The sequence below is a fragment of the Mirounga leonina genome, unplaced genomic scaffold, assembly GCF_011800145.1.
Source record: "Mirounga leonina isolate KUSES-001 unplaced genomic scaffold, KU_Mleo_1.0 Mir_180, whole genome shotgun sequence".
NCBI lineage: Eukaryota > Metazoa > Chordata > Mammalia > Carnivora > Phocidae > Mirounga > Mirounga leonina.
The window spans coordinates 27,444,286-27,457,636 of NW_023270469.1; the positions used below are offsets into that span (position 1 = coordinate 27,444,286).

Sequence of the window (13,351 nt, forward strand, 5' to 3'; positions counted from 1 at the left end):
GACCCTGGGATCATGACCTAAGCCGAAGGCAGACGCTTAACCGACTGAGCCACTCAGGCGCCCTAAATGTTACCTTTTTAACCATTTTTAACTATACAATTCAGTAGCACTAAGCACATTATCAGTGTTAACTAGCCATCACCACTATGTCCGGAACTTTTTTCTCATCCCATACAGAAATTATATTCATTAAACGATAACTCCCCATTCTGCCTCCTCCACACCCCCCAGCCCTGGTAACCTCTATTCTACTCTATGTATTTGCCTATTTTTGTACCTCATGTAAGTGGAACCATATAATATTTGTTCTTTTGTGTCTGCCTTACTTCACTTGGCTTAATATCTTCAAGGTTCCTCCATGTTGAAGCATGGAGGCAGTCCTTTTCAGGCCTGAATATTATTCCATGGTATGAATCTTATTGATTTATCCATTCATCTGTTTGATTTATCCATTCATCTGTTGATAGCTACTTGGGTTGTTACCACTTTTTGGCTACCGTGAGTAATGCTGTATGAACACTGTTGGACAAATACCTGTTTGAGTCCCTGTCTTCAATTCCTTTGGGTATATCCCCATAAGTGGAATTTCTGGATCATGTGGTAATTCTATATTTCATGTTTTGAGGAATCATCCTATTGCTTTCCACAGCGGTGGCACCATTTTGCATTCCCACCAACAGGGCACGAAGGTTCCCATTTCTTCACATCTTTGTTATATATTCTTTTATATATTTTAATTTGATAGGGTATCAAAGCATTACTGCTTCAATAATACATTAAATATTCCGAGAAGCCAGCGTTCCAAAGAGGTGAGGGTGCATGAGTGGACAAGACAGCAATGATGAAACAGGCAGCAGCCCTCTATTCAGCGGGAATGCATGATGGAGAATCCAGATTGTTGAATTCAAATATCGGTTCTGCGTTATATTGGCTGCATTGTCACACCCCCTCTTTAGGACATGGTTTTCTCAGAGGTCAGATGAAGTGTTACATGAGGCCCTCCTGAGTTCCCTTCCTGCCGTATCTGCCAAGGAGCCCACACAGAGAGGTCATAAGAGAAGTGTGGACAATGTGCCCCTCCAGGTTAGATTCCCGGTTTACATCTCCCACCTCCCTTGCCTGCTGGCTTCCACTGGCTTAGGTGATGCAGGAGACTGGGGGGGGAGGAGAGCATGGTGGGGGTCTTCAGCGCTCAGCTCCCTCCTTGCGCTGCCACCTCGGTGAAAGCAGCTCCAGCCAGGTTCCCCTTCACTGGGCTCCTGAAACACCGTTCCTTACCCTGGGGAAGGGTTAGGAGTGGTGCGTTCGTTTCCCAGGGCTGCCATTACAACGTACCATAGACTGGGTGGCTTAAACAACAGAAATTTATTCTCTCACAGTTCTGGAAGCTAGTGGTCTGACATCAAGGTCTCTGTAGGATTGATTCCTTCTGGGGGCCATGAGAGGGAATCTGGTCCATGCTCTTTCCTTCTTCCTGGGGTTTGTTGGCCATCTTTGGCTTGTAGAAGCATGTCCCTGATCTCTGCCTTCATCTTCACGTGGCATTCTCTCTGTGTGAGTCTGTATCCAAATTTCCCCCTTTTATAAGGAAATCAGCTGTGTGGATGATGATCCCATAATGACCTCTCTTAAACTTGATGATCTCTGCAAAGACCCTCTCCAAATAAGGTCACATTATGAGGTTCTGGGGGTGAGGACTCCAACATACCTTTTTTGGGGGAGGAGGGACACAATTCAGTCCATAGTGGGTGGTCACAGCTTCCACTGCTGCTCCCTGACCCTGTGTTGGTTTCCCAAGTCCTGCCCACACCTCTGTAAATAGTTCCTTGGTTCAGTTTCTCACAATCCTGGTTGAGAACGTGCCTCTGTGTCCTGTAGGGACCCGTCAAGCCTTAGCATCTTGGCCAGTTTGTTTTTGTCTGGTCTTAAAAAAAAAAAAGAAAAAAAAAGCCCTGATCTTTGCTTCCTGCTGTCGCTTCTGGAGAATTCGGCAGGTGAGGGGAAGGGCTTCTGTGTTCGTTTGGGGGGGGGGGGGCGTTCAAAATAGATCACATCTGCAGTCTCCTCAAGCAAGAAGTCATAGTAAAGTGTGCCCACACATTCCAAGAAAGTCTTGAAGGGTCCACCTAGGGGTGTTCAGCATAAAGAAGCTACGGAGGGATGAGGATCTATCTTCAAATACCTGAAGAGCCGACAAGGGGAAGAGTCATGAAGTCAATCTATTTCTACAGAGAGACTGATATGTGGCTCAGTATAGTATCACGAGTAAGAGATTACTTATGTAAGTTTATATAAAAGATATATATATATAATATAAACAGATTTATGTAAATAATATAAAGTAAGTAAGAGATTTCTGAGAATCGTGTGAATTGTGGGCATCCCAGTCACGGGAAGTATTCAAACAGGGGCTAGATGGTCAGAAGCCGGGGCTGGTGATCTCTCCCCTTTCATACTGGCAAATGCCATGATTGTAGAAACGGGATTGCAATTTCTTTAGCCTGCTCTGCCCCCTGAAGATATGAAGCTCACATCTCCAAAGCTGCACAGTGCTTTCAGATGTAAGAATTTATACCAAGGTAGAAAAACTCAAACTTCCAGAGCAGGTGCCCCAGCCATTGGCTTCCCACCCAAATGGGTAATTACTAAAGCTGAGTCAAGCCTCAGCCAGCGTCTGATGCTGCCCACACCCAGGTATGGCTCCAGGGGGCTATAAAGAGCACACTACTTGGAAACTGGAACAGACTCCAGTGATCAGCTTTGATCTGCACCCTGTTGGCAGGCTGGGCTGGGAGCCGGTTTCTCTGCTCCTTGGGTGCTGGGCTAACCTCTTGGGTTACCTGTTGGGTTCTGTGGCCTCCTTTAATTTCAAAATCATTCGAAGGCTCCCAGGCCTTGTTGCCCTGGCAGAGAAGCTTGTTGCTGTCAGCACACCTCTGGTTACGCCTTTTTTTTTTTTTTTTTTAATTTATTTATTTATTTGTCAGAGAGAGAGAGAGCACAAGCAGGGGGAGCAGCAGGCAGGGCAGGCAAAGGGAGAAGCAGACTCCCCGCTGAGCAAGGAGCCTGACACAGGACCCGATCCCAGGACCAAGCCGAAGGCAGATGCCCAACTGACCGAGCTACCCAGGTGTCCCCTGGTTACGCCTTCTGATGACCACCATTTACCACCATGGGCTTGGCAGGTGTTGATGGAAGCAGGAGGAGTTTTTCATTAGTCATGAGTAGATTTGTAGATTAAAAAGAAAAAAGTCACAATTTACGTAAGTTACATAGGTATTTCAGAATCAGAAGCTGATCCTTCAAGCCAGAGAAGGTTGGAAAGAACATCAAGAAAAATTAATCGAAATGTATTTCTTTGAGTGAATTGTTTGGCAAGGCTATTATATTTGAATCATGCTAGACCAAATCTTTTCTTTATTTTCCTAAAGAGTCTTCAAATATAACTTACTGAATAGGACTTTATATAACTGAAAGTGTGATGCACAGCATTGCTTTATTGTTGTTATAAAAAAAAAAAAGGCCTACTCCTCATCTGTGTGCAAATGGTAATCAATTCCCCATAGCTTCCCTTCTCTCTGGGAGTCTCTGGCTCACCCAGAATCATATTCGGAATCATGCCCAGAATCTCAGGCATGGTCTTGTGGGTGTCATGGTGCAAAACAAGAAAAAGAAAGAGGCATCCCTTCTCACTGTGTATTAGTACAAAACCATACAATCTCTTTTGAATTTGTCAGTGGGGAGAAGTTATGCAGGCCAATACCACAAGGTGAGAGAGATAAAGCTGGGTAATGAGAGAGGGTGAGCCTGGGACTCAGGGTAGGCCTCTCTGAGGAGGGGGCCATTGAGCTGACATCTAATTGACACACGGGAGCCAGGCTTGACAAGATCTGGGGGCGGAGCATTCCAGGTGGAAAAGACTGTAAGGTGCTGTAGTAGGTCCTGCTGAACAGGTATATACAATGTGGTATTGATTTATTTGAATCAGACCATCATTCACGCACCAGATATTTCAAGAGCGCCCACTAGGTGCCAGGAACTGCTGAAGGTGCTTGGATGATGTTAGGCTGGGATGTTTCTTGTGGAAAGAACAAGAATGTTGCAGAACAGTCCTGGTGTCTTTCACCCCGGCTGCCCGGCTCTTATTCCTGGGCTAGCACCTCAGCCTCCTCTGAAGAGGTGGCCTGCTTTACTCCTTGACGTGTGATGAAAGGAGCCTGACCCAGGACTTGGCCTATGGTTCTCCAGTGATGGACAAATCTCTGATTCAGGCATTCAGGATGAGGAAGTTCGTTTTCTCAGCAAATAGAAGTCACATTCTCCATGATCAGTTCTTACGAGGGCTAAAATCCTATTTCTGCTTCTGCCTGCCTGACTTCTACCTCTCTCTCTCTCTCTTTAGGTGGGGGTGTGGGGAGCTGCTAGTTATGGGGCTTCTCTATCCGAAGTGGCCAAGACACTTGCAGAGCTTGCATTTGTGTGTGGAGAGCCAGACAACAAACAAGTCAAAAAATAAATAAATAAGATATTCTCAGAAAGAGATAAACACTTTGAAGAAAATCAAGCAGCCTGGGAGACACCGAGAGAGCTGGGCCGCAGGGCAGGCCTCTCCGAGGAGAGAGGTATTGAGCTGAGACCTAACTGACGTATGGGAGCCAGACTTGACAAGATCTGGGGGCAGAGCATTCTAGGTGGAGGGAGCTCCAAGTGCAAAGGACCTGAGGTGAGGTCACACTTGGTGTGTTGGGATGGTTCACAGACACCAGAGCTCTGTAGGCCAAGTTAGGATTTTGGATTTTACTTATTGTGTAATGGGAAGCCATTGAAGAATTTTATGTATGTAACTTAAAAATTGATAAATTTCTTAAAATTTCAATTTCAATTTAGATTTAAATTTTTTTAAAAAAATCTACTTCCTAGAGGCATAATTTACATACAATAAAATTATTTAAAATGTACAGTTTGATGAGTTTTGACGGATATATACATCTATGTAACCACCACCACAATTAAAATATTTAACATTCCTATCATCCCCAAAAATTCTCTTGTGCCCCTTTATAGTCAATCCGACCCCCCAGGACCATCCCGAATCCTAGCACTATGCGAGACTTCCTGCAGACTCTTCATCCAGCTCCCCCGGTTGGTACCATCTTACATAATCACAGTATGTCTGTCAAAAGCACGACATTGACATTGGTACAACATTACCACCCAAACTATAAACTCTAGTCAGACTTCCCCGGTTTTCTCACTGTTCTTTTTCTCTTCCAAGATCCAATCCAGGATTGTGTTTCCTAATCGTGTGTCCTGAATCTCGTCCATTCTGTGACAGTGTCTTAGTTTTTCTTTGCTTTTCATCATCTCGGCAGTTTTGAGGCATACTGGCCAGGTATTTTGTAGACTATCTCTCATTTTGGGTTTATCTCTTGTTTTCTCATGATCAGACAAGGCTTATGGGTTTTAGGGGAAAGTACCACAGAGGTGAAATGCCTGGCATGATAACATGACTTTACCTCGTTATCCATCTTGATCACCTGGTTAAGATGGTGTTTACCAGGTTTCCTACCAGTTAGGGGACATGTGTCGGTGGTGGGGGGCAGGGTAGAAGAAAATTGGAGTTGAAATTAGTTTCTGCATCTGTAAAATGGGGATAATATTACCTATCTCATAGGCTTACTGTGAGGATTAAGCCACATAATAATACAAGTAAGGAATTTAGCAGTCTGGTACATAGTAGGTGCTCAACACGTGTTAGCTTCTACTATTATTACGAGTAGTAGCAGCGGTACATTTTCTCCTGTCTACCTTCCAGAAGGAGCAGTTTCTGGTTTTTTATATGTAACGTGCTGCTAAGTAAGTGGCCTGAAATATGATTCTTCACTTCCTCACTGCTCACAAGTGTCAAATGGGCTAACAGGACACCCAGACAGACAGCCTCACCCCCACGGCCCACAGCAGACCCAACCCGGAGCCAGGTGATGGGGGTCAGGCGATGAAGGGTTGCAGGAGGGGACCCCTGGAAAGGCTGCTCGTGAAGTGTTCTCACAGAGCCGGACCCCGTGCTACCTGCTTTGCTCCAGTGGTCTCTGGCCCCTGCCCCTCTGTGCGCTGGGGAGAGATCCTAATGGCCACTCCCATAATTCTGGGGAAACTTAAGACTGGGGTCCTTTATAAGCAGGTTCTGGGGCAACAGGGTGGGGAGGGGCTGTGGATCTGGATCTCTGAAATTCACAGACATCCTCCACGTCCACACCACTTTATTTTTTTTTTTTTTGAAGATTTTATTTATTTATTTGAGAGAGAGAGAATGAGAGACAGAGAGCATGAGAGGGAGGAGGGTCAGAGGGAGAAGCAGACTCCCTGCCAAGCAGGGAGCCCGATGCGGGACTCGATCCCAGGACTCCAGGATCATGACCTGAGCCGAAGGCAGTCGCTTAACCAACTGAGCCACCCAGGCGCCCACCACTTTATTTTCTTTAAAAGATTTTACTTATTTATTTATTTGAGAGAGAGCGCGCGCACAAGCAGGGGTGGGGGGAGGGGCAGTGGGAGAGGGAGAAGCTGACTCCCAGCTGAGCAGAAAGCCTGACCTGGGGCTCGATCCCAGGACCCTGAGATCACGACCAGAGCCGAAGGCAGACACACAACTGACTGAGCCACCCAGGCGCCCTGCACACTACTTTATTTTACAGTGTGTGTGTATGTTTATTACAAAAGTACAATCTTGCTGTGAGAACAGCAGACACCACAGCGCACAAAAGAAAAGTCAAAGTCCTCCTGCGGCTGGCCCCCTGTCCCAGTCCACTCTCCAGAAGTGAACCCCATGACTGACAGTTGGAGGCCTTCTGTCTAGAGGGGCCCTCTCACCAGGCCTGTAATCCAGAGTCCTGCGGTGCAGGAACCTCCGTTCTTTACACCTGCACACCCTCTAGTGGGACTGCTTCACACAGCGAGGTGAGGACACGGGGGTGGGGGAGGGGCAGGGGTGGCCCAGGGAAATCAGCATTCCAAGCCGGGTCTCACCTAGTTCCCACCAGACCTTGTCTAGCTAGGTGGGTGTTTTTCCCCACCCTGGGGCTGAGAGAGAACCAGAAACAATGCTACTTGCTAAAAAAAAAAAAAAAAAAAGAAGAGGAAAAAAAAGTAAAAAAAGACACCAAATTTATTACAATAACAATCCTAACAAGTCAAAGGTAGCCTTCTCACCAAGACAGAATCATAAAAAGCTCATAATAATCATAATAACCATTTATGGGAGCCCTTATTAAGGCAGGGCATTGTTTTACTTATATTAATTTGTATAATTATCATAATACTCCCCAGAAGTAGTATTCCAGATATTTCTCTTTTCTAGAAGAGGACGCTGGCTCTCAGGAAGTTCATTGCAGGAGACACTATAGTACGTGGGGCGGTTCATAGCTCAAGGCCTGGAGGCAGACCACCTGGGTGTGCCATCCTGGTTCTGCCACTTACCAGCCGTGTGTTCTCAGGCTTGGGTGATCCAACCTGCTGTGACTGTTTCCATTCTTGTAAAATGGGGATGATGATAGAATCTGCCTCAGATGGTGGCTGTGAGGATTAAGCAAGTAAGTGTGTGTGTCAAATGCCTGGCACAGAGAAGACATTCAATACATATGAGTCTTAGGATTAAATGATGGGCTTGAGCCTCAGCGAGTGACTGATGGAGGGGGGATTTGAACTCAGGACTTCATACTTGGACACTTGTGGGTTCACCCTCTAGATAGTGTTGCCAGCCTAGAGCCCACCAGCAACTTCCCACAAGTCCTGGGTCCTCAGGAGCCCCAGGTCTCACTGACGTGAAGATGACAGCTGTCCCCTCTGAAGAGCCAGTGATTCTTGAGGGGGAAGTCATCAGAGGTAAAGAAGACTCTGCAATTGTTGGTAGAGGGAGAGCCATCTCTGGGCCAGCCTCTCTTGGCTGTTGTTCCTTTCTCCTTAGAGGAGAACCTTCCCAAGTCCCCTGCTCTGATCAGTGCTTGTCAAGGAGGATGGGGATTATCTACCCTTCTGGGGATCCTTGCTGATCCTAACTAGGATTGTGATCCAAAGACTCAAAAACTCCAATATGGCAAATGATGTGATTGCCAGGGGACCCACGAAAGGGTGGCTACCTCCTAAATATGAGCGCAGACATGACTGTCTGGAGTGGTGACGTCCAATCTGTCTCCAAAGATGGGTGGGAGTTATGAAGTGACAGAAGGACATTCTAGGCAGAGGGCCAATGTGAGCAAAGGCAGGGAAACTAGAGACAGCATCGAAGAAGGGATCGAGTTTGAGGCAAGAAAGAGGTGGCAGAAGAGGAGGCTTGCAGAGGCCAGTGGTGATCAGAATTTGATCTCTATAAGTTGTCAAAGTGCTTGAACTTTCTTTGGTTGAAACTGGGGCACCAATGAGGAGTCATGAAAGGAGGAGGTGACAGTGGAAAAGTTTTGTCATCTGTAGAATGGGCTAACAATAGCACCTGCCTCACAGGGTTATTATAGGATTAAGTGAGCCATCCACATGAAGTACTTAGAAATGGTGGCATGTAGAAAATGAAACGTTAGTGATATAAATGTTAGTGATGCTGCTGCTGCTGATTGCAATAGGAGGCCACCAAGGCAGTCCATCAAGTGAGTGAGGCTTTACTGGGTGGAAATCCAACTTTACATGGAAATCCAGTAAGCCATGCACTTGTCTGCCGCTAAAGAGTAAAACTCAAGCTCCTTGGTGTGGTTCACAGCCTGAGGTGATGTGACCTCTTTCTCATTCACTAGGTTTCAGTCACGTTATCTTCTTTCTGATCTTGGAACATACCTAACCTGGGCCTTTCCCTTTACTGTTGCCTCTCTCTGGAAAGCCTTTCCCCCACATCTTCTAATGGAAGCTGCTTTCTTATCATCAAGATCTTAGTTCAAATTTCTTCAGACAGACTTTTCCTGAGCCTCATCGAGCACATCAGCCTTATGACCAGATAAAATGATCTTATTTGCTTTCATGTGTAATGTTTGTTGCTCCTTACCTCCTCTAGGTTGTAAACTCCACAGGGGCACCAATTACACATTTTTTGTCCACCGCTGTTTTCATAGGTCCTTGAACACTGCCCGGCATATGGAGACTGTCCGAAAACTGATGGCCCGAAATGATCTGTTAGAGATTCATTCCTTTCAAGCTGTTCGTGGGAAAGATCAGCTATTAGCAAAGTGGATTCAGTTTGCTGACAACTTTGTAGAGGTAGACTCTGGGGGTAGAGGGGAAGGATACTTCACAAAGCAAATTAAGTTCTGATGGATGAGGGCAGGGGTACAAGCCAGGGCAATTTCTATTATGAGGCTGGTTGGGGAACTGCTACGAACTGTGGTGTCTTGACGGGTGACAGAGGAGGTGGTGGGGCAGAAAGGGGCTGGTGGGACTCAGAAGCAAGGCCTATCAGAGGGGCTGCAGAGGGCCATTGTCTCAGGTCTTACATTCCATCAAGGCCCTCAAATTTAGTCTTTTGACATGATCTCCAAAGGAGGTTACAACTAGTCAGACACAACAGTAGGCTTTATGAAAGATGCTCATTTGTACAGCTGTGATTACAGAATCCAAGGGTAACAAGAATATTCTAGAACTCATCTTTTAAGACCTACCTACAGCATCTGACACAGTTATTTTCCTTCTCCCTGTCTTCACTCGGCTTCCAGAACACTATACCGCCTGGTCCTACTTCCTCGATGGCTGCTCCTTCTCAGTCTCCTCTGTTGGTTCCTACTCATCTCATTCCTCACTTCTAAATGTCTATTTCTAGAAGGCACTCAAACGGAGTGCTCAGGGCCTTTGCACCTGCTGAAACATTCTTCCCCAAGACTGGCTCTTTCACTTTCAAGTCCTTAGCTAAATGTCACTTGAGGTCTCTCCCCTACCATCCTATGTAGTACTGCACTCCCTCCAATCCTCTACTCCTCTTCCCTCCTTTAACTTTATGGTTCTCATCACCAAATGACCTACTGCATGTATTTCTTGTTTACTGCTTGTCTCTGCTGACTAGTAAGTTGGTGCCAGGAGAGCTCCAGCAGAGCAGTAAACTAGTATGTTTACTGCTAAACCTCTATTCTCTAGAACAGTGCCTAACACATAGTATATTTAAATGAATGTTGGGAAGTTTTGTGACTTTTCAATTTTGTATATTTTCATTTAAAGATATATAAGGAATTTTACAAGGGGCGGCTGGACTACTTAAATATGAGTCTGATGCACTATTTTTATTTATCCTGGAAGGATTGGTATACTTAGTGCAGGTAACTACTGTGGTTTGCCCCGACTAACAGCTAAATCAAAAGGCAGAGCAAGCATTCAAGATACCTTTCCTGAACTTCCCTTTGGGACTGAGGTACTTGTGTGTGGAATCTGCAGGGGTGCAGCCTGGTTGTGGTGCTAGGAAAAGTCCCGGGAGTGCAACGGCTCAGACATGTTCTTACAGGGGACTAGGGCGAGGTAAAATTACAGCAGCAAAACACGCGACTCGACCAGAGAGAAACTTTAGTCTCAGCCAGGCGCGAGGCCCAACCACGCAGCCGCAGAAGGACCCGGGGCGGAGCCCGCGCAGCCGCAGAAGAGGCTAGGTGGGCCTGCGCAGCCGCAGAAAGAGCGGGGGGGGGGTCGCGGGGTGTGTGTGTGTGGGGGGGCCCTGGATCCCGCGCCGTTCGCGCCAGGCTTGAAGGAGCGGGTCCCGGAGCTGCGCACCGCGGCGGGTGAGGCCGGCTCCGCTGCACAGGCCTCCGGCCCCGAGCCCTCTTCCCCTGAGCCGCCGCCATCATGCTGCTGCCTGTGTTCACCCTGAAACTGCGCCACAAAATCAGCCCCCGCATGGTGGCCATAGGGCGCTACGACGGGACTCACCCGTGCCTGGCAGCCGCCACCCAAGCGGGCAAGGTAACCGTTCCCACCGCACGGAGTCCGGGTCCGCCGAGTCCCCCGGATCTCCGCGGCTGCGCCCCTGCGACCCCGCCCTTCACCCTGCGACCCCGCCCCCAGCCTCGGTTGCCTGGCAACCTAGCTCTCCGTCCTGCGCAGAATAAGGAAGAATGATGGGTTCTCGCGTGAAGGGCTTTTCCAAGCAGTTTGTCTATAGGCACTTAGACTCGGACGGTGTTGGAGCCCCTGTGCAGATAAGAAGCTTAGGGAAGAAAAGCCCCTAGGAGGGAAGGGGCTTGGTCAGGATTAGGAGTGGTAGCGTACCCCAGATTTGAGCCCAAGGCCTCTGCCTGTCACTGGAGCTCCTTCCACTATTTCATATTGCCTCTCGAACCAGACAACTTTACGGAAAAAAAGTACAAAGACCCCTAAATTCAGTGATTCAGATTTCACTTGATCTTTATCCGTGTACATTTACGTCTTTTCCTAGAATTTATTCACTGAGTACCTGTTCGGTGCTTACAGTGTGCCAGGTGCTGTGCAAGGTGTGGGAGTCACAGAGATGAAATGGTCATTTAACATTCGTGAGACTTACTGAACACCTCCTTTGTGCTAGATGTTGGGGGTTCAGAGATAAAGCTGAAATCTCTACTTTCACAAAGCTTAAAATCCAGCAGAGAAGGCACATCAAGGCACTCTGTACTGATGGAGGCATGACCAAAATACATGGTATACAGTGACACCAAGCGTAATAATGTTTAACAGGTACAAAGCTTTATTACACGAATGATCTCGGCATCCTTGCTACAATGCCAAGGACAGCAGCCTAGCACAGGTGTGATCTGGGCTCCAGTACCTACTAACTTCATGACCCTGGGCAAAGTACTTAATAATAGTATCTACCACATAGGGTTGTTATGAGAACTAAGTAAGTTAATACATGCAAAGCGCTTGGGGTGTGGGAAATGTAGGCATGTAAGTCACTAATTGTTGTTATTTTCTTGTCCTTACTCCCACTTCACTGACTAGAATAGCGGTTCAGAGAGGTTCAAAGTAATGCTTGAGGTCATGCAACTAGAAAGTGGTGGAGATGAAAGGTAAAGTACCTGTGCTTGACCCAGTGTGGATTTAATAAGATAACATTTATATAATGTTTTATAGTTTTCAAGGCACTTCCACCTACGCTGTATGTTAGATGATAGGCCTTGGGATACATAGGTAGAAAGTAATGATGCATTTTCATTAGGTACTGTAATGAAGTAGAGCCCCCTAGCACAAGGCCTGGCATGTAATAATGTTAGTTATTAAGAGGTTCTGCAAATGCCAAAAAAAAAAAAAAAATCATATTGGTTCCGTGGGTGCATAGCAGCTAAATAAATGGGCTGAAAAGGTCCCGTGGATATTGGCTCTGCCCCTTATTTGTTGAGGGCTTACTACAACTGAACACTGTTCTTAGCTTTGTAGTTGCAAGGTTGAAAGTGACAAGTGTCACCCATTTGGAGTTTACATTTGAAAAGGGGAGCTAGACACCAGGGGGAGAAAAAATATATATGTATATTTATATATTTATATATTTTATGTTTTATTTACGTGTTAAGATATATTTATATATACATATAAATAACACACAGATAATGTCTCCCTAGGGGGGAAAAATAGTAAGGGGATGGGAATGATGGGAGATTGCTATTTTATTTTATTTTAATTTTATTTAATTTTATTTTTTAAAGATTATTTATTTGAGAGAGAGAGAATGAGAGAGAGCATATGAGAGGGGTTAGGGTCAGAGGGAGAAGCAGACTCCCTGCCGAGCAGGGAGCCCGATGCGAGATTCGATCCAGGGACTCCAGGATCATGACCTGAGCCGAAGGCAATCGCTTAACCAAGTGAGCCACCCAGGCGCCCGGGAGATCACTATTTTAGATAGGGTGATCCATAGGCCTCTGATAACTGTAGATCAGAGATTTGAAGAAAAGGAAGAAACAAGCCCTGCAGAAATGTGGGGTAAGTGCCTTCCAGGCAGAGGGATCAGCAAGTGCAAAAGCCTTGTGGTGGAAATATGCTTGGTGTGTTCCAGCAACATGAGGCTGCTGGGGCTGGGATGGAATGAAGGAAGCAGTGAGATAGCCAGGGGCTAGATCATATAGGGCCAGTAGGCCATCTAAAGACCATTGTTTTCGGGTGATGGGGTTTGATTAATGTTTTAAGATAAAGCATAACTCTAGCTGGTACTGCAACAGAGCTGCAAGGAGGTGAGTGTAGAAGTAGAAGCAAGAAGGCCAGGCAGAGGTGTCTATGGAAGCCCTATCATTAGAATGTGACCGAATATGGAAGACAGGGACACTGGAGTCTAGGTCTGTTTCTGGAGTTAGAAAAAATAGAGTAAGAGCGAGATCGAGAGAGAGAGAAAGTCCTGTGACCTATGTAATTGGATATTTTGTTTAGAACTTTA

At 46.4% G+C, this 13,351-nt stretch overlaps 2 protein-coding genes across 5 annotated transcripts in view; one reads left to right on the forward strand and one right to left on the reverse strand.

Annotated features, from left to right (window-relative positions):
* The window catches only part of LOC118023766 (metallothionein-4), a 34,622-nt gene extending 23,650 nt beyond the window's left edge, over window positions 1-10,972 (reverse strand). For all 3 annotated transcript variants that reach the window (XM_035025174.1, XM_035025173.1, XM_035025172.1), the window contains exons 1-3: window positions 10,885-10,972; window positions 9,026-9,175; window positions 7,477-7,572 (exon numbers count right to left, since the gene is read on the reverse strand). The gene's annotated coding sequence lies outside the window, so the exon portion shown is untranslated. The remainder of the gene's footprint in view (window positions 1-7,476; window positions 7,573-9,025; window positions 9,176-10,884) is intronic.
* Window positions 10,647-13,351, forward strand: part of BBS2 (Bardet-Biedl syndrome 2) — a 32,641-nt gene continuing 29,936 nt past the window's right edge. For both annotated transcript variants that reach the window (XM_035025168.1, XM_035025169.1), the window contains exon 1: window positions 10,647-10,917. In XM_035025168.1, coding sequence (XP_034881059.1) covers window positions 10,801-10,917 — 117 coding nt within the window. In that variant the 5' untranslated portion in view covers window positions 10,647-10,800. The remainder of the gene's footprint in view (window positions 10,918-13,351) is intronic.